Here is a 27463-nt window from a genome sequence, read left to right on the forward strand (position 1 = left end):
CTCCACCACGCCAAGGGGGATTTAGGGGACTGTGCTGGGCATGTGGAAGGAAGGGGCATTTAGCTAAGGAATGCAGATCCAGGCCTCAGGGAAACGGGAGAGGGAGGGGGCAGCCGGGCCGTATCCAGCCTCCTCCCACCTGGAATATGCAGCGCCCCAGCTACAGCAACCCCCAGTGGGGCAGGGGACCCTCATACCCCATGCCCCCACAGAGAGCAGTCAATTCTACATCCCCACCTACAACGCAATGGCAGAGCTATGCAGCACCCTCAGTAACACCTTCGCACCCCCCACCACCACAAGCCGCGCCGGTGCCACAAGACCAGCAGGAGACGCCCCAGAGCGGGATCCCTGGGTGGCCTTGGCTATGAGAATAGGGAAGGAACCCCTGATGGTGTGGGGGACATGCCGCCTTTACGGCACTCAGGATCCCCACGTCATAGGGTTTCAGTTTTGGGCGGACACGGGATCAGACTGCACGATTTTTCCCAAAGCATATTGGCCCGGACATTGGCAATTCAAAGAAGTCCCTCCAGTGAACGGAGTGGGAGGGCAGTCCCGGGCATGGAAGAGCACCCAGCTGGTGGCTATAACACTTCACACAAAAAAGGGACCAGAACAGACAGTGGCGATCTATCCCTACATTTTGCAAAATTCTCCACCCCTGTTAGGAAGGGACGTTCTTTCCATGCTAGGATTCAGGATTACAAATTTATCATGAGGGCCACTGCCATACACCCTTCGCTGCCAATCAAATTGACCTGGAAATCATCAGACCCCGTATGGGTCAAGAAGTGGCCCCTGACAGAGCCTCGAGCGGCAGCCTTGCTGGAACTGGTCGACCGCAAACTGCAAAAGGGTCACATAGAACCCTCCATCAGCCTATGGAACACCCCTGTATTCATGATCCCCAAAAGGTCCGGAGAAGGCTATCGCCTCGTCCACAACCTGAGAGAAGTGAACAAGACGATCTGACCCATGGGTCCAGTCCAGACACTGCTACCCACAAACTCAGCCATCCCTGCAGGGCAGCCATACGCAGTGCTGGACATCAAAGACTGTTTCTTTTCAATACCCCTGCATCCCGAGGACAGAGAACAATTTGCCTTTTCCGTGGTGTTTCAAAACGGCGAGCGGCCCAACCTCCGCTTCCAATGGCGAGTATTGCCACAGGGCCTTGTAGACAGCCTCACTATATGCCAAATTACCGTGCACAAAGCACTGACTCCAGTCCAACACTCCTATCCCACCACGACCATCATTCAATACATGGACGACATCCTAGTTGCAGCACCATCGGGAAGCCAAGTAGATCACCTGGTGCTCACAATCACGGAAACCCTTCAGGCCGACAGCTTTGAGATCGCGAGTGGAAAGATCAAGAGAGGACCCTGCGTGACCTTCCTGGGAGTGGGAATCACAAGCTCCTACGTGACACACCCCAAGGTGAAGGTCAGTAGAGACGTCAAGACGCTCCACGACGTGCAACGCCTGGTGGGATCGCTGCAGTGGCTTCGCAGCATCGTCCTGATTCCTCCCGAGGTCATGGACCCTCTGTATGACCTCCTGAAAGGAAAGCACCGTGGGAACCCAAGGAGCTGACGCCGCAAGCCACGAGCTCCCTCGACTTCATCGAGAGCCAGATGTCCACTGGCATACTTGCCAGGTGGAACTCTGCCGTGCCACTGGATCTATATGTTCACTTTACACCAAGGGGGGAGTGGGAGCACTGGCCCAAGGACCTTTAGAAAAGGCCCGACCAATCCAATGGGTGGTCCTCGGAAGACCCGCTCGTGCATTTTCCCCAGGAATCGAATGCATGGCCAACCTCATCATGAAAGGCAGGAAACTCGCCTTGAAACACCTAGGAACCGAGCCGACAAGCATCCACCTTCCGTTTCGCAAGCAACCGACCACGGAGTCAGCCACAATATCAGAGTACCTAGCCCTTGCTCTCACCGGCTTTGGAGGAGATATCTCCTACTCTGCCAGACCACCCTGGACTCAGCTGCTGACCGTAGTTGACATGGACATGCCGCCAAAGGTCAAGGACCGACCGCAGCCAGGACCAACGGTCTTCACCTATGCTTCCTCCATGACTTCGACCGCAACAGCAGTGTGGCAGGCAGGAGAACAATGGCATTGCGTCAAAGCATGTGACCCCACACTGTCAGTGCAACAACTGGAGGCAGCAGCAGTGGTCTTGGCTTGCGGACTCTTCCAAGGCGAACACCTCAACATTGTAACGGACTCTATATTCGTGGCAAGGCTCTGCCTAGCCATGGCAGGACCAGGAGTGTCAACATCTGCAGCAGCCCTAATGCTGGAAGAAGCACTCTCCTTGTGACAGGGCACCGTGTCAGTCATCCATATCAACAGCCATGACCCAGTCAAAAGTTACTTCCAGATCAGCAATGACAAAGTGGACACCGCAGCAAAAGGCGTATGGATGTTGCAGGAAGCTTGTCAACTACACGAGTTGCTCCACATCGGAGCAAAAGCACTGGCGAAGAGATGCGGAATCCCGACAGCGGACGCGACACATGTGGTGGCCACTTGCCCTCATTGCCAGAAGTCACCCCTATGGACCTGTGGGTATCCCGTATAACAGTACCTGCAAGGTATCCCGTATAACGGTACGGGGCAGGCCATAGTTGAGAGAGCAAATCAGACCCTGAAAACCAAGATAGAAGTGTTGGCGAAAGCAGAGGGCTTTGCCAACTCCACTCCCCCAGGAGATCAGGCGCGTATGCTGGCAACCGCTTTGCTAGCACTGAATCAATTTCCTAGGGAAGATGAAACAAACAGTCCCGTTCAAAAACAGTGGGCCACCCAAACGCTAGAGGAGGGCCCACAGGTTGTAATTAGAAACAAGCTAGGCGAATGGGAACGGGGCTGGAGGTTGATGCTCACGGGCCAAAGGTACGCAGCTGTCAAAAAGGACGGCAAAATCAGGTGGTGCCCACTTAAGTCAATCAAGCCCGACCTTCACAACGAGCAGAATGAGACTGACGAGAATTGCGAGTTTCTGTTTACAGGACATGCTCATGGGACGTCCTCGTGACGCGTACATCCCCATTCCAGAGGAAAGAGACAGACCACCAAGCTGCCAGTCAGCGCCTGAGAGACCCGCACGGGTGAGACCCAGGCATCAAAGGTGTTTCTGTGTGATTTTGCTGTTGGGGCTTGTTGCCAGAGGGCAAGCCAGCCCAGACCACTACCCCCATTGGCCATTCAGGTGGGTCATGCGACACCTTAATAGTGACAAGGTGCTCAAAGAAATCACCACACTGAACACCCCATCCTTCGTGCTCCGCATTACCGACCTGTTTCCAGGACAACCAAAGGTAGACCCCAATTCCTCACACTCCACACACATGTACCTATCCTACTGGTTCCCAGCTTCAAACCCTGGAAAAAGCTACTGCAATCACCCAGGGTGGGGATATTGTGGGCACTGGGGCTGCGAAACCATAGTTACCGATGCCAGACCGTCAGGGCCTGGGTGGGATCCACAAGAGCCCGACAAATTCTTACAGTTCACCTGGGCACCCATCGGCTGCAAAACACCTGTCTTCCTCCAGGGAACCTTTTATCGAAATTGCCATAAAGTCCCAAAAATTCGGAAATGCACTGGCTACAACATGACGGTCTTGCAGCCAGATCACTCTAGTTGGGCCATAGGCATAACGTGGACAGTAGTCCTTCAAGGGTCGAAAGAGAGGGTGAATGTGCGAATTATCAGGTTCCAACCATCGGCACCCCGAGCAGTCAGACCCAACAAAGTGATTAAAAGCGTGCCGAAAGGGAGAAACGCGACCTACCCCAAAACCTTACCCACAAGGATCAGCAATGTCCCGACCGGCCATGCAGAAGCCTTTCAGATAAGCCGCTCAGCTGGGTCGGACTCAGACCCAATCCATCGTATGTTACAAGCTACCTTTGTATCCCTGAATGAATCCAACCCTAACTTAACCGAATCCTGCTGGCTTTGTTACAATGTCAAACCCCCCTTTTACGAAGGAGTCACTTTAAACATTCCCTTCAGCTACTCCACCGCAGATGCCCCTCACCAGTGCAGATGGGATACCCCCCACAAAGGAATCACCCTGAGTCAAGTCACAGGCCAGGGCAGATGCTTTGGCAATGCAACCCTAGCTAGGCGGGGAGGCAACGTCTGCACCAAAATTGTCAAGCCCAACAGGAAAAACAATAAGTGGGTAGTCCCATCCGCATCTGGGATGTGGGTTTGCCAGCGATCCGGAGTGAGTCCCTGTGTGTTCCTTGCCAAATTCAATGACTCTAACGACTTTTGTGTCCAAGTTCTGATTGTTCCTAGGGTCCTGTACCACTCAGACAAAGAAGTGTACCATCTTCTTGAGGAACCCAGCCGGATCCACAAAAGAGAAGTAACAACAGGTATAACTATTGCAATGCTGCTCGGCCTAGGAGCAGCCGGAACGGCAACGGGTGTCTCAGCCCTAGCGACCCAGCACCAAGGACTGTCCCAGCTGCAAATGACCATCGACGAGGACCTGCAAAGGATCGAGAAATCCATCTCCTTTCTAGAGAAGTCAGTCTCCTCACTCTCGGAAGTGGTCTTGCAGAACAGGCGAGGTCTGGACCTCCTGTTCATGCAGCAAGGAGGCCTGTGTGCCGCCTTGAAAGAGGAGTGCCTCTTCTACGCGGACCACACGGGAGTCGTAAGAGACTCCATGGCAGAACTCCGAAACAGACTGGCTCAGAGACAGAAAGACAGGTCTATTGGCATTGCTGCTTCTAGCAGTTACCTTCGGACCATGCCTGCTGAACAAGCTGGTCTCATTCATTCAGACCCGCCTAGAACAGGCCAACATCCTGTTCATGGGCCGGCGACAAATGCTGTGAATTCAACCAGGGAACACTGCCAGTCACAAGTCCTAAACTTGCCTGGCAAAAACTTACTCAGGTTTACCAAACCCCTTTCCCTTGTCGAACTACAACCTTATACCTCATTTCAGTGCCTATGTATAAGACTACCTCATTCATTTGTGAAAAAGGGCGGGGGAGATGTGGTAGATAGGGACAGGCGGTTGGAAGATCACGGGATGTAACGGAAAGGCAGGACCCCCTGTTCCCCTAAGATAAGATATCACCCTAGGAATGTAGCCCCCCTAACAGTAGTAACTTTCCACTTCACTTCTGGTAACTTTCCACTCCTTACTAACCATAGATAGTAAAGGCAGACCCCCCTCTGATGTAGAGACCCCCTTAGACTATAAAACCCCACGAGAAGAGATAATAAAGGCCTTTGACCGTCCACCGCATTGGTGTCTGTGTGCTTCATTGGCCCAAGCGACCCTGGAGAGTTTGGGTCGCCGTGCTGTTCCTCAGAACCAGGTCGCCTTGCCTTGTATCAGAAGGCAACATACTGAATTAACAAAACTTGCAAAGCAGTATGGGTTTCTCCCCCACAAATCCAAAACAGAACACAAATGTCAAGTGTCTCTCACCGGGGGACATCAGATTCTTTTGTCAGAACAAGCAGCCAGTGGGTGCTGGGAACATGGGGTGTGCTTAACAATGGGAGACAGACGCATCCCATGGTCCCTGACTCAGTGTGCAGCTCATTGGACAGGGGCCTCAACCCCTTGGAAAGGGGAGACCTTTTAACCAGAGCTGGTACCCCCGGCCAACCCCTGGAAAACATTCACAAAGCTGCTTGCTTGCAAATGATGCATGAAAGAAAATCGACTACAAGCTATGAGTTACCAATGCAATCACCTGTAAAGCCTGAAATTACGACTCCTTTAATTCTAGGGCTTTCAGAAACACTTAAACCTACAACCACTCTCCTTTAAAAAACCATAGTAGCTGTATCTCCTGTAGAAACACCAGATAGATTTCTTAGTAACCAGAATGACCCATTTGTTCCCCTTTATGACTTGCTGAGCAAAGGGGTGAAATGGGATTGGACTCCTTCTCAGGAGGCAGCATTGCAATTGCTGATTTTTGAAGCAACATCTCACCAAGCACTGGGCCCTGTCCATCCCACAGATCCCTTTCAGGTGGAATGGGGATTTTGCCTCCTCAGGGCAAATGTCAGTGCACATTTGGCAGCAGGGTCCTGAGGGTCCGACAAGGCCTGTTGGTTTCTATTCCCGTGGCTTCAAAGATGCTGAGAAAAGATACACTACCTGGGAAAAATGATTGTTTGTGGTTAGCTTAGCTCTCATAGGAGTGGAAAAAATCTTAGCAATACAAGAAACTGAGAGCTTGGATAGCAGCCAAGACAAAATTGCCTCTGTGATTAAAGCAACCCCTCCTTTCTCTTCTGCTTCTGCTAACAGAGAGGGACAACGCAGTGCTCACGCTGAGGAACTGTTAACTTTCTGGAGTATTTTCCAGCGTGAGGGACAGAATTCTTTTCTTGTCTGTATTTACACTGAGTCCTCTGCTGTGTTCATATTTGGGTTGGTCCCAAATATGGGACTGATATATAGGCTGATGCTTTTAAAGGAGCTACAGGAGATAATTCTGTTAAAGCAATGCAAGGATGGTTTGCAATTTTCCTAAAACCACAGGAAATTCAATCTGATAATGTTTCTCACTTACTGTCAAAGGTGTGCAGGATTGGGCAGAAGGTGAAAAGATTAAATGGACTTCTCAGACCTCTTACTATAGATGGTGGGTAAATGGGTTCCAAAATCACTGCTTTTTGCCCGACAGCTCCAAGCATAATTCCTTCACTATGGGGACCAGATGATTTCAAGAACCCAGCACATCACCCTGGACAACCTGTTTTGGTGGAGCCCCCTACTGTAGGGGAAGTACCACTGCTGTTCAAAATGTCTCTGAAAATTCCATTGTTCTAACTTTTTCTGCCTATTCGTGGCAGAGTCTGTTGTGTTTACTTTTACAGAAGAAATCTGAGGGACATGAAGACCTGATAAACCATGATAACACTAGAGATGGACAACAGAAATCATCTTTTCCCTTCCCTTTATGGTAACACCAGGTGATGATTTTACACGTAACATGTAAATTAATTGAACTTGAATAAATTGGCTGCCACATCCAGAGATTTGACCAAATTACAACAACCATAGAAGTCATCCTTACTGGCATTGGGAATCAGTGATTGCCATCAAACATTTTACCAAATTGGGAGAAAGTAAATGTAAATGATCACAAATTGGTTATTGATGCACTCGCTTCTACACAAAACAACGTTTCTTTGGCTGTCAGCTGTATCCAGGCGCAATTGTGGATGCAGTCAGTTGCTGCCTCAATTATAAGAGCAGGTGAAGAAGGCACTTTTCCCACTAAAATTTGGAAAATAATTTGGGACAATGCCACTTACTTTGAAAGAGAATTCCAATCCTGGTGGAACTTAGTGAATTTTACCTATGACCCCATTTCAAATACAGCCACTTTTTGTGTTAACCATACACAATGCCTCAGAGCATTTGATTTTCCCTGTTATAGCATTAGAACTGAATTACAACAAAGCTGTTCTCTATCCCATAGAGAATGGGACCGTCAAATTGGTGAGAAATGGCAAACTGTCGGTTTAGAATCTTGTACTGTCCGAGAACAACAAGGGCTCATCTGTGAAATCAATGCAATCAGAGCTCAAGACATTTGTTTAGACACAGAGCAAAATATGTGTCATTTTGAAATTTGTCCTAACAAGACTTCTGAAACAGTCCTTATATACATAGGCAATAGATGTGCATGCTTTAGAACCATTTGTGATTTTGTATTTGTAGAGAATGTTGTAGTAGATACTAAAAATCTTTCCAATTTCTGCGCTTGTAACTTTACCAAGATTACAGGATGTGATTTCTCTTATGAAGCCCCACTTACCTCTCACTACCTGTTGCAATCTAACTACACACTGATTCACAAACTGATGCCTACTCCTATTGGGATGAATCTCACTTTGGTAAGACAACTGCTGCTCCATCGAGACTTGGTTGAAATCTTGGAGAAGATTCAGAAAAACGGACAGAAAACCCTGGTGACTGTTCATCACAATGTGAGACAGATACATCGTGTCATGGAAAGAGTGGAGGAAGATGCCGAGCACAGATGGTGGGATACTCTTTTAGGTGGTCTCCTACTGCCACGAGTGCCCTGAACAGTGTATGCCATGCCATTGTTATCCTTTTGACTCTACTTCTGTTTGGTTTTATTTTATCAGCAGTCCTATTCATTATGAATTGGAGCATGAAACAGCTGACAAGATTGATGTCTATAGTTCATGCACACAACTTGGCTGATGTCCTCTACACTATGGACATCCCCAAGACTTTGACACAAAGCAATTATGAATGAAGCCTATGTGTTTTGGAATAATTCCTAATTTCCATTTATGATTTTGTGGGAATTACTTTAGATTTTTAGTGAATTGTCTTAGAAAATCTTTTTTAAAATTAATGCTTGTATGATTTGTAATGATTTGTTTATTGCTTTTGCTTTGGATTATTTGTGACTGGTTTCAAACATTTGAAAATTGTCATAAAAGTAATATTGTTTTAATTAATCAACCATTTGTGAAAATTGTTATGATAATCAATATTAAATATGTTTGTTTATTGTTTCCCTTTTCCCCCTCCTTTTCCTATCCTTTCTTTTCCTTCTCTCTCTTTTTCCTCTCTTTCTGTCATCCCTATTTTTCCGGGTTATACTACCAATGTACTGCGAGTTCTGCAGATTCATCAACGATACTCCAAAGTTCTGCTGATGAAGATCCCTCAAGACAATTGTGAGTAATGGTGTCATGTGAGAGTCTGTCCGGATTTTCCCTCATCTGCCTCATGATCGTCATTGGGGGACCACTGAAGAGAAGACCCCTGCCTCTCTTAAATCCCTGGCTCCAAAGGAGAAAGTCATGTGCCTGAGACCTGAGAGCGTTGCTAAGCCATTGTTCTCACAGGTGTTGTTTGCTGTAGGCTACACTGAGCCCAATGAGAAGAAGAAGAGGACACCGTGGCCGTTTTGCAACAACAGCCTTGGAAGCTGTCCCACTTCTTGGCCTGGCTGGACTTCTCCTGAGTTTCAGGTGGTCCCCCCACAGAAGACCCTCACCTGTTTTACAACCACCGTGACAGACAGACTGAGATGGAAGAAGCCTCTCCATCAAGGACTGAGACATGGAACCCCCATGTGAAAAGGCCCCTCTGCTCCTTCCAAGGACTGGGACTGAAACCCCCAGCCCGGGGCAGGTGTGTGGGGGAGGCAAGCTGACCAAAGCAAGATGTTTGCCTGCAGGTTGTGACCCCTGGACCAAGAAGACAATGGCTGTCATTTATTGCTGAGAGCATGGACTACCTGTTACATCTGTTCCTTATTGTATCTGTTCCCCACCCTCCGCAATTTTCAATAGAGTTATCATAATAAAAACCTCTGAGTTAGCGAGAGACTTCGAGATCTCCCCGACATAACAGCGGATCCTCGACTGGACTGGACCAAAGGACTTTGTCTCTATGTTTGGTAGCTCTATCCCCTCTCTCTTTCTCTCTCTCTCTCTTTTGTCTCTCTCTCTTCCCCCATCTTTTTCTCTCCCTTAATCCCTCTATCACATTTTTCTGTGCTCATTCAATAAAGGTGCATTTGTTTCGATTATCATTGCAAACCCCCTTGTACCACGTCGGATCTTTTTGCACCCTGAGATCAAATCCATGAACCATCACGAAACCCGTCCGTGACGACGGATCGTGACACCCCCCGAGGACCCCTCCCCAAATTCCCCCCCAAAGTCCCCCCAGACCCCGCTAAAACCCCCTCAAGTTCCCCCCAGATCCTCCCCAAATCCCCCCCAAACCTCCTCAAGACCCCTCCCCAAATTCCCCTCACGACCCCTCCAGGACCCCTCACCTGTCCCTGCGCCTCCTCAGCAGCTCCTGGAGCCCCCCCCGTCCTCTCCCAGCGCCTCCCCCGCTCTCTCCAGCGCCTCCCGCACGACCCGCCCGAGCCTGGGGCAACTCCCGGGGGTCCCTGAGGGGGTCCCGGGGTGTGGGGGGGGGGGGAGGGGGCGCCCGCTCCATGCCCGGCCCCGGGGTCAGGGGGCACTGCTCCATGCTTGGCTCTGATTGGCTGCAGTGGCGCAAGGAGGGCGGGAGTTGGTGAGGGGAGGCATGCGGTGATTGGTTGGTTCGGCGCGTGAGAGGCAGGCGGTGGGGAGGCGTGCGGTGATTGGCTGGATCGGTGCACAGAGAGGCTGGTGTTCCTGAGGGGAGACCCGTGGTGATTGGCTGGTTTAGGACGGGGCACGAGTTTTTTACAATAAAAAACTCTCAGGCAAAGACATGGGAGTAGAAATAACAGTTCTTTATTAAGAAGAATTAAAAATACAAATGCAGTAGTACAAACAAAAAAAAAACAGTGATAGAGTCAGTATCCTCCAGGAATCCAGTGAAACAGGTTCATCCTCTTGGAATACAGTGGGAATAGGGCTGATCCTTTGGGAATCCATTTCTTAACTCCCAAAGGCAGGGGAAAGCCAGGGCCATGGAATTTTTACAGGGTATCCAAAGGGTGGAGTTGGGGTTTGGGTCAGGGGAGGAGTTCTTAGCATCATAAGGAGGGTGAGATCAAATTCCTGCCTCTTAGCAACAGCAGCACTCCACACAGAACGTGTCCCCAAATCCTAAATTCCCTCTAAAACAACTGAGAAATTATGCAACGTCAGATATATTCGATCAATTTCCTTCATTTAAACCAGTTTGGGGTGTTTTTAAAGGATGAAGGTGAAGCAGGGGATAATTAGGGCCAAACCAAAAGTCTAAGCAGCCAGGTGTGTTCCCAACATGGATCACAGGGAATGTGGCTCACCTGGGCTGTGCCCAAAGTGCCTCCTCCAGTGGGGGATGGAGCTGGAGCAGCGCACGAAGCTCTGCCCGCACTCGGGGCACTCGCAGGGCTTCCCTTAGTGGTGCCTCCGTTGGTGTCGGGTCAAGTTAGAGCTGCTGGAGAAGCTGTTCCCACACTGGGGACACTCGTAGGGCCTCTCCCCAGTGTGGATGCACCGGTGCCTGACGAGGGAGGAGTTGTCCTTGAATCCCTTCCCGCAGTCGGGGCATTAGAAGGGCCTCTCCTCTCTGTGAATCCGATAGTGCTGGAGGAGATGGGAGCTGGTCTGAAACCTCTTCCCACACTTGGAACACTCGCAGGGCCTCTCCCCAGTGTGGCTCCTCTGGTGCCTGATCAGGCTGGAGCTCCGGCTGAAGCACATCCCACACTCGGAACACGTGTACGGCCTTTCTCCAGTGTGGATCCTCTGGTGCTGGTTCAGGCCGGAGCTCTGGCTGAAGCACATCCCACACTCGGAACACTTGTACGGCCTTTCTCCAGTGTGGGTCCTCTGGTGCACAATCAGGATGGAGCTCAGGCTGAAGCTTTTCCCACACTCCCCACACTCATAGGACCATTCCCCAGTGTGGATCCTCTGGTGGACAATCAGGGGGCAGTTCCACCTGAAGCTCTTCCCACACTCCATGCACGTGTGGGGCATCTCCCCACCAGGGAGCTGCTCATGGAGCACCAGCTCCGAGCTCTGGCTCCGTCTCCGGCCGCCTTTCCGGCCCAGGCTGGCTCTTTCCCCCTCAGATCCCCGCCAGCTGCGTTTGCAGCCCCTCCTCGTGCGGCATCTCCAGGGCTTTTCCTCCCCGTTGGCTTCCTGCGCTGTTGAGCCGCTCAGAACGGCCTCTTCCACCAGGTTCTGCCGCGGGCATTTGTCCTCCCTGCTCTCCATGCTCAGCTCCTGCTCTGGGGGAGGAAGGACAAGGACAGGATGGGATTTGCCTCCGTGCCACAGGCAAGGACAAGGAAATCCCCCAGGGCTGAGCTGCTACTGGGGCCGTGCCGGGCTGGGAGATGGAGCAGCACAGAGGGGAAAGGGGCACTGACTTCCTCCTCACCTGCCTCAGTGTCCCGGGGCATCTTCCTCTTCCTCGCAGCCTCCCTGGGGTTGGCAATGGGAAATCCTGGTTTGGGGAAAACAACGGATGAGAGCGTTTGTAGGAGTGTCAGGGGTAGGACGGTCGGGACGGACGGAGACGAGAGATCTCTGCTGCCAGGGCGTGGAACTTGCAATTTATTGCAAAGGGCCTGGGTGCAGGGCCCTGCTGGGAGCTGCCAGGCACAGCTCGGGGCAGGCCCGAGAGAAGAAAGGGGTAGAGAGGGTGAGAGGGTAAAAGACAAAGACAGGCAAGAGCATAACACAGTAACGTTCCCATTACAACACAATAAGTTTTCTTCTGTGTTGAATATTCTACTTCTCACCAACCAATCTAGTACAAGATACAAATCCTACAGAATTTACATACAGCCTGTAAGAATCATTACATCACCACACTGTGTTACATTTTACGCCCTAAAAATTCCTCTTTGGACCCCTTCTGCTGAGCTAGTAGGGTCTGCTCTGACCCTTGGATCTGTGTGCAAGCAGAGGGAATTGTTTCATCAAAAGGGGATTACCTTCAGTGGGTCACACCATTGTTTTCCAGTTGTTCACTAACTGAGGTATCTCAGAATTGCTTTCATTTCAGTCTTCCTAATACTTTCTATATTCTCAAAATCTTTTGCAAGACAATTGTATTTGTAAGTCTTTCCTGTTTCACCTTCCCCAGCACACACTGAGTTTTAAGGTCCCTGTGCCCGAGTTCATCTCTACAAGTCACTGGCCACCTCGGCTCCAGAAAAACCTCCCAACCACCAAGATTCAGCCCTGAAAAAGCCTCCCAGGAGTTCCCCATCCCTGGTCCCTCCTCTCTGGTGTTCAGGGGTTTTCCCCCGTCCCAGCTGTTGGGGGTCACGCTTGGATTGGGGGTCCCCCTTGTGCCCGGTGCCCATCCTGCCCAGGCTGCTGGCAGTCCCAGCAATGCCAAAAGCTCCCCCCGCTTCGCTCTCCCCATTCCGGGATGCCACGGCTGTTTGGGCTCCCGGGCTCCCTTCTCCCCTCATTCTCTGCTCTGGGCTGCAGCGGCTCCAAGGAGTCCCCCCTGCCCCTCTCCAGGCTCTTGAGGCTCCCGCCAATGGCGGCGCTACCCCCTCTCTGGGCTCCCCACTTTGGGCTCCTGGGGGACACAGGGCTCTGCTCCTGCCGGCAGCCTCCACCGCCACCCCCCGATGTCCCCTCAAGGGACCTTTTCCGCTCAGCGTTGGACTCCTTCGTTCTCCAAACATCCCCCCAAAAACCCCAACCCAGGGATCCCCCAGGATATCTGGGCCGAGCTCCCCCTCCCCGCTCACCAGCACGATTGTGAGGCAATGATTCCACAGGTGGGGGCTGCGAATTCAGGCAGGGATCGACCGTGTGGTTCCCTCAGCTCAGCCTCCATCTGCCTTTGTCCCTCCTTTTCCTCTTCCTCCCACTCCTCCCCTTCCTTTCCCCCTCCTCCTCTGTCTTATCTCCACCTCCTTCGCCTCTACCATCCCTGCTCTTCCGTACCTTCTCCTCTTCCACCTCCCAAACCCCAGCTCCTTCTCCTCCTTCCATTGCGGCTCTCTCTCTGCCTTCATCCCTCCTCTTCCATCCCTTCTACCCCTGCTCCTCCTCCCTAAGCCCACCTCCTCCTCCCCCTTCATCCCTGCCCTTCCCTCCCTCCTCCTCCTCCCCCAGCAGCAGCCACACACTCGGTGCCCTGTTCCCGCAGCCCTCGCAGCCCGCGGCAGGAGCGGGGATGGAGCTGGGACAGGTCGGGATGGGCAGCGTGGGGCTCTCGGCGGCTCCAGCCGCTGCGGGCGGGGGGAACCCAGCCCGGGCCAAAGGAGAGGCAAACTGGGCAAAGTGGGGGCAGAGCACAAAGCTAAGGATGCAGCAGAAAATGGAGCTGAAACAGTTATGTTAACATTAACTCCAAAGGAGGAAAAATTGGAAATTCCAAAGTCTAGAGAAGCCGAGAAAAAAGATTTAAACACGACAGGAAGTGAACAAGATAAATCAGGGAAATGGAAACTTCTTGATGGAAGACAATTACTTAATAAATGTGCTTCTAAGAAAATATTAGAAGACATGCATCAAAAAACCCACTGGGGTATTCAAGCATTGTGTGATCATTTTTTAAGGAACTATGGGTGCATTGGGATTTTTGGAGTTGCAAAGCAAGTAACTGAAAGATGCTTAATTTGCCAAAGGATAAATAAAAAGGTGATGAGAAAAACAACATTAGGAGATCGTAAGTTAGCTCATCGACCATTTCAATGTATCCAAGCAGAAGTTTTGATTTCTTAGGCGTTGGATTTATTTGTAAAAAAACCCATTTACCTAGAAGAGAATATGCAATATGTTACACAGAGGATTTTAGAAGAAAAAAAATCTTTAAAGTATCAGAAAGCCCCGAGAAAAAAAAAAGGGAAATGAAAGGGAAGGGAACAAGAGGAAAAATCAGAAAGAGAGTGGGATCCTCTGCAGGTCTTGCCCCCTCCATTCACGGCCCAGGCGCCTGTCCCAGGTCCCGGCTCGCTGCCCGCCTCAGCTCCGCCTGCCCCGGTTTCCATCCCAGGTGCGGCCTCACTGCCCAGGGCAGCTCCACCTGCCCCGGTGCTGTTGCTCAATTTGTGTGCCCTGCTCCCACTGCCTGGCCCGCGGCCGCTCTGCCGACCATGCTGGGGAAGATGGGGGTTGCTCTGTCCTGCCGCCTGCTCCGAGGTCACCGCGCCCACCGCACCCAGGGGGGGTCCCAGCCATCCCATCCCCGGCTGCCCTGCCCATGCCACCTGCGCTGGGCACCGCCGCTGCTGCCGAGCTCTCCCACCTGCCTTTGCTCTGCCGGCAGCTGCCGGATCAGCCGCCATCAGCCATGTGGGGGCTACCCACTCTCCGCCTCGGGCTCCACGGGAAGATCCCCCTCTGGCGATTCCGGCAGCAGACCCTGCCCACACTCCCAACGAGCCTCGGCGGGATATCCTCCCCTGACCCCGTCCTGCTCTGAGTTACATCCCCTTGGTAACCACAGCTCCAGCTGTTCAGGGAAAGTCTCTCTCTCTACAGGAAGCACCTTATCGAAACACTAGGAGCTCAGTTAAAAGGCAGCCCTCTCCAAATTCTTTCTCAAAACACGGGAGAAAGGCTATAGAATGTAAAAAAGTGAAAGAGTTAGATGAAGGGATTGCTCTATTTCCCTTGAGAGAGGTTCCCATGGGAGGGATGCGCTGCCCCGCCCCGCGGGAGCCACCAGCGCCCCTGCCGGCCGTGCCCGGAACTGCACCCAAGGGCAAAGCGCCGCAGCCCAAAGGCCGGGACTGGGTCCGGGCTCTGTTTGCTGTCAGTGCCGCAGCTGTTGGTGTTTCTTTGCTTTATTATACACACTAGTAAAGAACTGGTATTCCTATTCCCATATCTTTGCCTCAGAGCCCCTTCATTTCACTATTCTAAAAATTAAGAGGGAGGGGGTTTGCATTCTCCATTCCAAGAGAGGCTTTTTCTGCCTTCCCGAGCAGACACCTCTCTTGGAAAGCAAGACAAGCACCCACAGGCACTGAGGGGGGCTGCAGGAGGGGCACAAGAAGGCCCTGCAGCACTTGGGCACAAAGGCACAGCAGGTGAATGCAAGAAGGGAGCAGCAAAAGGCCAAGCTGAAGGCACAGGCCAGGGCACAGTTCCTACAGCCCCTGAGGGATCAACCCCAGGGCCCAAGGGGGCCCCAGCACCCAGGGCACAGCTCGGCCACAAGCACCTGGCAGAGGCATTGCCCTCCTCACCAGGGGAGTGCCCACCCAAACAGCCCCTGGCAAGGAACCAGGGCTCCAGCTGCAGGGCACAAGGACACTGCAAGCACAGACAGCAGCACCCTCAGGACCAGCAAGTCCACCCCTTGATGGACATGAATTGGCAGGGCTGTCACAGCTCCCATCACACCAGGGACCCTCCACACTGGAGCCCTTGAGAACATTCAGGGTGGATCTGCATTGAGAGGAGGCATTCCCTGATGGACACAGGGGCCTCTCAATGCACTATGAATCTTCGACATATAGGGGGGAAAATGCTAAAAATATGTTTGATTAGTGAGGAGTTAAGTGCGAAAGATGTGTGGTTTCATTCAACCACTATTGGTACATCTGGGAGAGAGATTTGAAATGCATGAATTTTGACTTGGTCCGAAATGTTATCATGATTTACTGGGAAGGGATTTGATCGCTAAACTTGGAATGCAAATTAATATTATAAAAAGTGATACAGAGGCCAGTACTGTTGTACCTTTGTGTCAAATGTCCGGCGAGGCCTATTCTGAAGTGAATCCAGAAGTGTGGGCAGGCCCAGGGAAATAGGGAAATTTAGATATGGAAGCACTATCTCTCTGAAGCACTCTGAAGCAACCAGGACAAGTGGTGTCTAACAGCAACACCCTATTCCAGGGGAGGGAAGGAAGGGGAATCAGACACAGTGCAGGTCACCGCCCCATGCTCAGCTCAACCCGCGCAGCTGTGGGTGCTTGTGAGAGCCTGGCACTGAAATGCCCTGAGCAGGAAGGCTTCAACATCTTCTGCTGACACCATGGCACCAAACAGGGGGGCAAAAGCAATTCTCACTGCTTCAGCAACCACTGGAGCAGATATCAAGGCACATTCTCCCACAGCAAGCTGGGCTGGCACACAGCCTGCCCTGGCACTTTGCTGCTGCCAACACCCAGCCAGGACATCGGCTCCTTCCTAAGGAGTGCAAAGCAGCACCACTGGTGGCCAAGGGGCCCATGCCAAGTGTCCCTGAGGCCACAAACAGCCGCCAGCACAGCTCAACACGGGGGGGACCCCCCACCTGGCCTCAAGGGCTCTGAAGCCCCGCAGATTTGCACTTCCCGCCTGCAGCAGCAGGATGGGAGGCCGCCCCTGAGCCTGCCCTGAAGGCAACGCAGCAGCAGCCAGGGCTCCACAGCGGGCCAAGCCCCTGCGCCTGCCCACAGATCCTCGCCTGGAATCCTCTGCAATCCTGGCCACCCTCCTCTGCCATCTCCAGCCACTGGGGCCAAGCCTTGCTGCCACTGCTGCAGCTTCAGCGCTGGCTGGGCCTGCACTGCCACAGCTGCTGGGGAACACCACGGCACAATTCCACTCTGGGCCTCACTGACACACACACTCTGGGCTGCCTGCCATTGCACTGCTGTAAATGTACCGTGTTTGGTTCTTTTAAACCTTATTTCTCTACTCAGGCTTGGTTTTCTTTGCCTTAGGGAAATGAATTTTAAAGGGTTTTTTTAAGGGGTGTTACAGTGCTCAATGAAGATGAGTTTAGCACCTGAACAGACTGGGAACAGCACAAAAGAGCCCCACAGAGATAACGTGGGGAACACCACGGCACAATTCCACTCTGGGCCTCACTGACACACACACTCTGGGCTGCCTGCCATTGCACTGCTGTAAATGTACCGTGTTTGGTTCTTTTAAACCTTATTTCTCTACTCAGGCTTGGTTTTCTTTGCCTTAGGGAAATGAATTTTAAAGGGTTTTTTTAAGGGGTGTTACAGTGCTCAATGAAGATGAGTTTAGCACCTGAACAGACTGGGAACAGCACAAAAGAGCCCCACAGAGATAACGACCAGCAACAAAACATCAACATTGCCCAGCAGCAGGAAGAGAAGCTTCATTCCAGGCAGCCTGCAGAGCAGCTTTAGAAATGCAAATGAACACTGCTGGGCAAAGTGTGGACAATGCACCTGGGTCTCTTGCCTGGGGCAGGAATTGGGCTGATTCCCTCTGCCCCTCACCCCAAGCTCTGCCTGCTTGCACTGATGGAATTTGCACAGCTCAAGGCAGAGCCCAGGGGGAGGATATCTGACCCTGCAATAGAAACGGGTGAAGCTGCAAAGGGAAACAGCACATTGAGAGCGTTGGGAAAACTTCACTATAAATAAATGGGGGGAGAATCATCCCGCTGCCCACTCCAACATGTGCTGTCACTGTCTGTGTTATGTAGGTTATATTAGAGCACTGGGGGTTTTTTGCTACAAAAAATTCAGGGAAATAAGCTGGGAAAACAAGGATTTGATGATTTAATTAGAGAAAAGCAGTCAATTGATGCACCCCTGGCTGGAGAGAGCGCCCAAAAATAGGGAAAAGATGAACGGCCAGCAGAACAAATCCTGCAACACCATGGACCAGCCCCTGGGAACCCGAACCAATCCATATCAGGAGCCGCAGAACCCATTTCTCATTTCAATGGCATCATTAGATTACAAGTTCTGCTCAGAATTATAACCAACCAGACAGCTCCAGCTCCTGACCTTCCTGCTGACCAATCCACTGAAATGAGGAACACAACACTTAACCATGGGATGGCATCAGATCATCTGTTAGCAGAAAAAGGAGGAGTTTGTGGAAAATAAATTGACACAAACTGCTGTTGGCAAAAAGATGAAAAAGGAAAAGTGGTGAAACAGATAACGAATGAAGAAATTAGCTCATGTACGGATTCAAACGCGGAAAGGATGGGAATGGGACACGGTTTTGTGGCTCCGTGGCAGATCATGGGTTAAACGAATGCGGTTTCTCCTCGGATGTGCTGCAGCAACTCTCATCTTTTTACCATGCTCCACACCTTGAGAGTGCAGCTCATTCAGCAGCTGAGCGAGGGGCCAGGAACTTGCAGATAAGGAAGCAACGGGCGAAACCACCAGCTTCAATAAATGTTACTAATTAACATGGATTGCTGCTCACAGAAAGTCCCGCTAAATTCCTGAACTTCCAGAAGAACAAGGATTTAACAGAGCCGTGAATATCGGCTGTTATACAAAAGTGGGGGTGCACATTAACGGGGACATGCAGTTGGCGGATCGGGAGGTCTGAACCTTCCAAGCACCTCAGCCAGTGCGCAAAGGGAGAGGGAGATGAGGCCGGGAAAATGAGGATAAAAAGGAGGCTGCGAACTACAACAATGGCAGAGAGCGCACAGCAAATGCCCCACGGCCTCTCCCTCTGCTCAGCAATAAAGTCACTTTTACAGGACTCCTCTGTCTCCTCTGGCCACAGAAACCTCCGGCCACGGGAATTTCCCCGCACAGACCCGGGCACGGGGCAGCCCCCTCTGTCCCAGCCACAGCAACCGGGCCGAGCCAGCGCTGCTCCGCCAGCGGCTCCTGCCGAGGCAGCGGCCGCAAGGAGACCGCGGGCAGCCGCTCCCGCAGCGCCCTCACGCCAGCGGCAACACGGGCCGGACACGGCACAACGAACCCGCCCGAGCCCCCTGCCGCCCCCGAGGCCCGCAGCCAGCCCCGAGCCCCCGCACAACCCAGCGCGGCTCCCACCTGCGCTGCGGCCGCCTCCGAGCTCCGCCGCCGCCTCACTGCGCTCCGGCCGCTGCCGCCGCTCGCGGGCCCGCACTCACGCTCCGACAATGGCGCCGCTGCCCAGCCACGGCCGCCCTCAGCCCGCCACCGGGACCCGGCTCCGCCCCGCTCCCACCAATCAGCGCACCACAAACAGGACTGACGACACCATCGCCCAATCCCAGACAGGGGCGGGTTCTGCACAGGGCACAGCCCCGCCCCGCGCTCCCAGGGTCCCCCGCGTTGCGTGAGGGCAGAGCCGGAGCTGAGGAGCAGGCCTGGAACAGGCCCGGGCCCGAGGGGATTGAGCTGAAAACACAAACAAACTTCTCCGCACCTCCCGCCACGGCTTTCCCGGCACTGCGGCTCCGGTGGCTCCGGCTCAGCGGGAAGCCCTGGAGCCTCAATTCTCCTCCCTCTAATTAGGAGCATCAGGGCATCGCTTTGATTTCCCCCAAAAAAGGGAAAACCGCCCCAAAGCCCTGTGGATGAGTGGGGGAGGGGAGAGATTTCTGACAGAGAACTCCAAAAACTCAGAGGAGGATCATGATAAGTGTGCTAAAGAGGTATGATTCGTGCTGACAAAATTGAAACAGTAATTAATATTGATACAGTAATTAATATTTGGCAATAATAAAACAGTTAACAGGTGTAATGCCAAGAAAGAAAGGGGAGGAGGGGTTCCATTCCCCCCCCCTTTCCTGCAGATGTTCAAGGCAGGAAACAGCAAGAGATAACAGTTACTAAAAATTAACAGAAAGAAAGGAAAATCTGGTGGGGTCCCAGGAAAATGCTAGTTATTAGAGATTTGTTGTTTTGACACTTAAATATAATATTATATGTTAGTTTTGGCGTACATTATACTGGCTTGGTGCACATGTGTAACCCAAGGGTGAATTAAAGGACATCGAGGAAGAGGAGAGGCCTTCATCAGTTACGACCCCCAAAGATGGGTGTGACCACCAAACCGAGCGGTGGAGCATGCGCGGTAAAGGTGGTGATGAGGGCGGAGGTAGAAGTGTGATGATTTGAAAATGGGAGGAGATGGCATTGACACATGGCACAACAGGGGGAATTTTCGCTTGGCAAGCTCCTACGTGAGGTGGCAGGGGTCCAAGGGCCCTGCACTCCGTACCCCTCGCTGTTTGGTTTTTTTTGCTAATGCGCTATTATTGGAACCAAATTATCCCTTATTTTAACCAAATTACATTGTCAATATTTCAAGTGTATCCGATTTTATATATTCTAAGCTATTCAATGAAAATTGCTGCTACCTTTAATAGTGTTTGGTTTTGTTGATGATGGGATAATTGGGCAAATATAACACCACTCTTCTCCCTCTCTCAGGCCTACTCCAGCTGTGCCTGGCAGCTCCAAGCAGGGCTGTTGCCTTCTGAAGCAAGGCAGGCGACCTGGTTCAGACGAACAGCATGGTGGCCCACTCACCAGGGCCACTCGGGCCAATGACACACGCAGACATCAATGTGATGGACGGTCAAAAGGCGTTTATTATCTCGTCTCTTGGGTTTTTATAGTCTAAGGGGTCTCTACGTCAGCATGGGTCTGTCTTTACCATCTATGGTTAGTAAGAGGTGGACTGTTACTGGGTAGGGGATGGAAAGTTACTGGAATTTGGTTAAGGGAGGCTACCTTCCTATGTTAGTTTCTTATCTACGGGAAGCAGATGGTCTTATCTAAGGGGATCTGAGGGTCCTGCCTTTCCGTTACATCGCGAGATCTTCCGCAGCGCCTCTCCCTGTCTACCACAGGCCCTGCACCCAGGCCCTTTGCAATAAACCCCAAGTTCCATGACCTGGCTTCAGAGATCTCTTGTCTCTCTCCATCCCGACCATCCTTCCCTTGTTGTCCTACAAAAATACCCTAAAAAACCCCAAAATTCCAGCCAGAGATCACAAAATTACTCCAAAATACCCAAAAAATCCCCAAACTTCGGTCAGGGACCATGAAATTACCCCAAAATGGCAAAAATCTGGTGAGGAACCCCAAAATGACCCAAAAATACCCCAAAATCCAGTCAGGTATCCCAAAATATCCCAAAATCGGGGCAGGCACCCCAAAATCTGGTCAGAAGGCCAAACTTACCCCAAAAACACGGGTAAATACTCCAAAATCCCATCAGAGACTCCTAAATTACCCCAAATCCTCCTAGAATCCAGTCAGGGACCCCAGTATTACCAGAAAATACCCCAAAATCCAGCCAGGGAGCCCAAAATTCCCCAAATGCCCCAAAATCCATTCAGGGACCCCAAAATAACCCCAAATCACCCCTAATCCAGTCAGGGACCCACAAAATCCACTCGGGGATCTCCAAAATTCCCTCAGGATGCCCCAAATCTCGTCGAAAACTCCCCAAATCCTCCCAAACCCACTCAGAATGCCCCCAAATGCCCTCACAACCTCCAAACTACCCTCAGTACCCCACGTCCCCCGCAGGGCTCCCATATCCTCCTTAGGACCCTCGAAAATCTCCTCAGAATCCCCCCAGATTTCCTCATGAGTTCTCCATATCCCCTCAAGACCCCCCCAGATCTCCTGAGAACCCCACAAACCCCCTCAGGACACCTAATTCTCCCCCGGGGACCCTCCACATCCCTTCACCACGTCCCAAACCCCCTCACAACCCCTCAGCCCCCTCACATCCCCTCACAATCCCCCCAAACCCCCTCAGGACCCCCCAAATACCCTCAGGATCTTCAGTTCTCCCTCTTACCCCCTCACATCCCCCCAAACCCCCTCAGGATCCCCCAAATATCCTCACGACCCCCAGTTCTCCCTCTCGATCTCCCCAAACGCCCTCAGAACACCCCACATCCCCTCAGGACCCCCAGTTCTCCCTCAGTCCCTCCCAATCCTTTCATAACCCCTCCAAACCCCCCCTCATCGCCCCTCCCCCTCTCCCCGCTCCCAGTGCTGACCGCGGTCGCTGTCGCCCATTGCGCGCTGCCGGGGGGGGGGTCCCGGGGCTCCCTCGGCGCCCGCAAATTCCCGCCCCGCCCCCTCCCCCCCCTGCGGCCTCAGCCCGGCTCCTCCGCCGCTGGGCCCCACCGGGACCACAATGCCCACAATGCACCGCGGATTCGCCGGAAGCAGCTGCCGACGCCAAAGCCCGGGGAATTTCTGCCAGTACTTCTGGCCGGCGCGGCTTCTGATTGGTCCGCGCCGCCTTTGGGGCTTCTCGCCAGAGGTCTCGCGAGAGAAGCAGCGCGGCCCTGTTTGTTGAGGGCAACTCTGTGGGCGCCTCAGAGCGCTCCGCGTTCCCTCGTAAATCCAGCCGGGAACGGCGGAATTAATCCGCCTAGAAATGGTGGGATGGAACCAAAATCCCCTGGGGATGGAGCCTAAATCCCCTTCTACTGAGCCTAAATCCCCTGGGATTCAACCAAAACGGCCAAATCCAGGCGCTTTCCATGGATAGGGGCGGTACTCGAAAGGGCGGGCGGTGACGTCACCTCGCCCAACCCCTTTTACGGCCCCTCCTGAGGGGGCTCCGCCTTTTCCCGGCGCCGACCCCGGGGCCTGTTCTGGGCCGGGACCGGAGCTGGTGCCGGGGCTCCTTCGCCTGCGGAGCGTCCCCAAGGTGTCCCCAGTGAGCATGGAGCCCCATAGAGGTGCGACGGGAGGGGGGAAAACGTGGGGTGCTGAAAGAGGGAGAGGATACCGGGGCGGGTGGGGAGGTGGCAGAGGGGACAGCAGTGAGGGCAGGAGGGTGCCAGGCGCTACCAGGGACGTGGCAGGGCTGGCAGCGGTAACAAGGGAGGGACAGACGGGCAGCAGAGCCCTCCAGGGAGGGGCAAAAAGGGCCCTTCGGGGGCAGGGGGCCACCCCAGGAGGCCGTAAGTGCCACCAGGTCCCTGACACCTTCCTTTTTCCCTCCCCAGCTGTCCCCGGCCCTGCTGCAGCCACAGGTCACCGTGGTGGCCACCCTGGGTGAGCTGCTGGGCACGCTGAGCAGTCAGGACGAGATGATGCAGCCCTGGTCCCCATGGTCCCTGTACTGGGACCTGGAGTTCTTCACCAGGGAGCTCTGGGTCACCCTGCACCGCATTGATAACGCCTGGTGGCCCCAAGATGTCACCTCCGACAATGATAGCCCTTTCAACACCCTGAGGCAGACCCTGGCCGCCTACAAGAGCACCCCAGGGACCACCTTGTTACCTGTGGGATTGGCGGTTGGTGAGTGGCTGTGGTCGGTGTCTGCGCTTGTGAACAGCTGGGTCCGGCTGGCCAGGGCAGCCACCAAGCTCCGCAAGGCCTGCAGGGATTTGGCCACCAAGGCGGCCGACAGGGTGGCCACCGCCGCCACCCAGGCCAGGGAGCTGCAGGACAAGGCTGCACGTTATGGGACAGCTCAGGAAAACATGGTGGAGCTGGGTCAGGCCCTGGGCAGGGAGGAGGGGGCCGAGGTGGTGGCCGGGCATGGAGCCCAGGTGAGGAGAGAGGCCAGGGTGGCTGCCAGTGAGGCAACAAGGGCCACCATGGTGAGACAGCAGCTGGAGGCGGCCCTGGGGCTGCTGGAGCGCTTGGTGGCCGCGTGTGACAAAGCCGCCGCGTTCCCCCGGGAGCTGCTGCGCCTGCTCAGGGACACCAAGGCCACCTTGAAGGGGATAAATGAGGCATCTCTCAATGTCCTCAAGGGCTTGGTGGCCAAGGTGGCCCAGGCCGAGCGGCTGTGGGAGGCCAACGCCCGCCTGGCCAAAGATCACCTGCTGGGGGCAGTTGACGACATCATCAAGGTCTATTTCACCGGTGGTTGCGCCAGACCCAGTGCCTGTGAGGTGGCTGAGCAGTGTCAAAGAGCCATCGAGGACATCCCAAGGCTCCTTCGACCCCCAGAGCATCCCCAGAGTGTCCCCAATGTATCCCCAGTGACCATGGAGCCCCAAGAGGTGCGATGGTGGGGAGAGGGGAACAGAGGGGACACTGGAAGGGACACGGGGGGTGGCGGGAGGTGGCAGTGGGGACAAGACGCTGACAAAGGGACAGAAGGGCAGAGGGGACTACTTGAGGGCACCGAGGCCACCGCAGGAGGCCAAAAGTGCCACCAGGTCCCTGACATCTCCCCTGTCTCCTCCACAGGTGTCCCCTCCACAGCTTCAGGTGCTGGTGGCCGTGGTGGCCACCCTGGGCGAGCTGCTGGCCACCATGACTGGGCCACACAGCGACAAGTCCCCAAACTCTTTACATGAGGACCTGAAGAACTTCACCCGGAGCCTTCGTGCAATCCTGAACCACAGCAATGTCGCCTCCCTGGGCCACCCTGGTGTCGCCTCCCTGGGCCGGGCCCTGGCCACCCTCGGGGCCACCCCTGGGACCACCCGGGCCAATGGGAGAGCCGCAGCCAAGGCCTGGCGGGAGTTGGTGGCCAGGCTCGTGGACAGCTGGGACTGGCTGTCCAGGGAGGCCACCAAGCTCCGTGACAACCACAGGAAGGTAATCGCGAACCAGCAGCTGATGGTGGCCCTGGACAAGGAGGAAGTGGCTGGGGAAATGGCCACATACAATGCCCAGGTGGCGGCAGCCACCAATGAGGCCATGGGAGAGGCTATGGTAGCCACCAGGAGGGGACATTGGGCAGTTGTGGCCCTGGGGCTGCTGCAGCGCTTGGTGGCCACCTGTGACAGAGCCACCTTGTTCTACTGGAACATGGAGTGGCGGCTCAGGGACATCGAGGCCATCCTGAAGGGGACAAACGAGGTGTCCCCTGATGTCCTCCAGGCCTTGGTAGCCAAAGTGGCCAAGTTTGAGTGGCTGTGGGGGGCCAGCACCCGCCTGGCCAAGGATCACCTGCTGAGGACACTTGGGGTCATCGACAACATCCTCTTGAGTCCCTATGATGGTTGTGGTGGCCCCGGTGGCCCTGGCAGCTGCACAGTGGCCAAGCAGTGCCAAAAAGCCATCGAGGACATCCCGAGGCTGCTGCAGGAAAGTTTCACATGGGAGCACTGACATCATCAGGGACATCACTGCTGTCACCTGTGCCCTCCCTGTGCAGTATTTGAGACAGATTTGGGGAGCAGAGGAATTTTCTAGGAATTTTCAATGATACTGTCCCAAATCCTGATGGGAATTCCTGGGGTGACATCACTGGGGACACTCTGGGGACACTCAGGGACACTCTGGGGACAGTCAGGGACAGGGGACAGGGGTGAATGGGTCCCCTCAGCAGCTTCCAGCTTTCCACTGTGCCTGCAGCACAGCCGGGTCATAAATGGCAATTTAATAATTGCCTTTTGCACTCTTGTATTGCCTTTTACACATTGTTATTGATCACCAGCAATTTGATACAGTGTTTGATACCGATATCGATTATCGTTGATTCATTGTAGCTGCTGGTTGGTGCAATATAATCTCTTAGTTCATGTGTGCACCATACAGCCTATTAATAATTAAATAAATAAATGAATAATTGAATAAATAAATGAATGAATGGATAAATATATAAATGCCCTCTGTATGAATCACACCGGGCTGATCTGAAGTCTGTGTCAGACACATCACTTGACCATTGTCACTGCCATATTTTCTGAAAAAATCCTCTTTGCCCAGGATTCTTCTCCTGGGAAGGGGAGAAGCCTCAGAGAAAAAAAGAAAATAATTATCTGATTTGCTTCTCCTGTGCTTTGCTGCTTTGGGATGTGGTTGGAGATTGTTTATGCAACATGTGAATTGTTTTTACTTAATGACCAATCACCATCCAACTCTGTCGGGACTCTGGAAGGAGTCACAAGTTTTTATTATTCATTCTTGTTAAGCCTTCTGTCTGTATCCTTTCTCTATTCTTTAGTAGAGTTTTAGTATAGCATTCTGTAATATAAAATAATAGCATAAAATAATAAATTAACCTTCTAAGAACATGGAGTCAGATTCTCAGTTCCTAGTTCATCCTGGGGACCCAGCAAATACCACAGACCCCACTGAGGGACGAGTGGTCAATAAATCCACCTCAATGTTCCTGGAGGGGAGCACAGCCAGGGAGCTGTTTCAAGGCGCTTTCACTGAGATATTTCCCCTTGGAAACCCTGGGTGGGATGCAAATACACCCAAGCAGGTGGCAAAATTAAAATGATATCAAAGCCTCATGGAATGTGGGTTAAAACATGGGGTCTCTAAAGCTGTAAATTAGTCAAAGTTTTACCCAGTGAGGCAAAATTATGATGAATCACCCACTGATTTTTGAACAGGTGAAGAGATCTGCCATCAAATATACTGATCTAGATCCTGAATCATTTGATGGTAAAGCACACCTGGTTTTGTTTTGTGTGGGTCAGGCTTCAAAAGACATAAGGAAAGATAAAGGGAGTTGAAGACATGGATAAACTGCTGGAGGTTGCCTGGAAGGTGTTTTGAGACAGGGGCCCAACTGAAAGAGTTAATCCCAGCCCAGCAAGAAGGCAACTCGGGAAAAGTCACCCAAGAAAGCTTCCCCTGTGGAGAAGGCTCAGAGTGCATCCTGTAAGAAATGGGGGCATTGGAAAAAGGACTGTCCAGTGCTGAAAGAAAAATCATCAGTCCCTGTTGTAGCAGCAGTCCCCAGCGGGGAATAATGAGCATTGACTCCATGATTGCAGCAGGCTGTCCAATCCCTTTGTTATACCATCCTTTACCACTAAGAACAACCCATGGCCCTTGCCTGACAGTCACAACACACACGCGGATCCAATTGGTCAGTCAAGCCAAACAACCATCGCCAGTGGCCAGTTGTTCTGGTTTGAAAGCAAAACCAGTGAGAGACTCCAAGTCAGAAATAAGAGTTTTTACAAAAAGGGAAAAAACGCCAAAATACATGAAACACAAAAGAAAAAGATATATAAATGTATAATGCACATAATAATGTATATAAAAGATATATAGATGTATAGATATATTGATATATATAAAATACAGAATGAAACCTTACACACAGATCTCACTTAAAATTAGGTCTCTTTGTGGTACACAAGGGGTTTCCCCGTCCTTCTGCATTACCCACCCAGAGTAACCAGGTCCTTGAGCAAAAACATTGGTGCCCTACCTTGGGCGCCAAAATTATGTTCTGGTTTGAAAGCAAAAGCAGTGAGAGACTCCAAGTCAGAAATACAATTTATTAGGAAAAGGGAAAAAAACTCCAAAAGACATGCAATAATAAAAAATAAAACTACTGACAGAGTCAGAATATATCCTGACACCCTGCTGGTTAGGGCAGTGGTAACAGTTCAGAT

The 27463-nt window shown here is 52.6% G+C and overlaps 2 protein-coding genes across 2 annotated transcripts in view; one reads left to right on the top strand and one right to left on the bottom strand.

Moving 5' to 3' along the window:
• Positions 1-22199, bottom strand: part of LOC128945575 (zinc finger protein 883-like) — a 121570-nt gene extending 99371 nt beyond the window's left edge. The window contains exon 1 of the mRNA XM_054289311.1: positions 22181-22199. Coding sequence (XP_054145286.1) covers positions 22181-22199 — 19 coding nt within the window. The remainder of the gene's footprint in view (positions 1-22180) is intronic.
• Positions 22200-23227: 1028 nt separating this feature from the next.
• On the top strand, positions 23228-25211 carry LOC128945576 (uncharacterized). The gene is made up of 4 exons (XM_054289312.1): positions 23228-23572; positions 23783-24151; positions 24342-24812; positions 25044-25211. The coding sequence occupies exons 1-4, from the start codon at positions 23228-23230 to the stop codon at positions 25209-25211; spliced, it is 1353 nt and encodes a 450-aa protein (XP_054145287.1).
• The last annotated feature ends 2252 nt before the right edge of the window (positions 25212-27463 follow it).

The sequence above is a fragment of the Melozone crissalis genome, unplaced genomic scaffold (assembly GCF_028551555.1).
Source record: "Melozone crissalis strain CALT ecotype California unplaced genomic scaffold, PUWL_Pcris_2 ptg000066l_1, whole genome shotgun sequence".
Classification (NCBI taxonomy): Eukaryota; Metazoa; Chordata; class Aves; order Passeriformes; family Passerellidae; genus Melozone; species Melozone crissalis.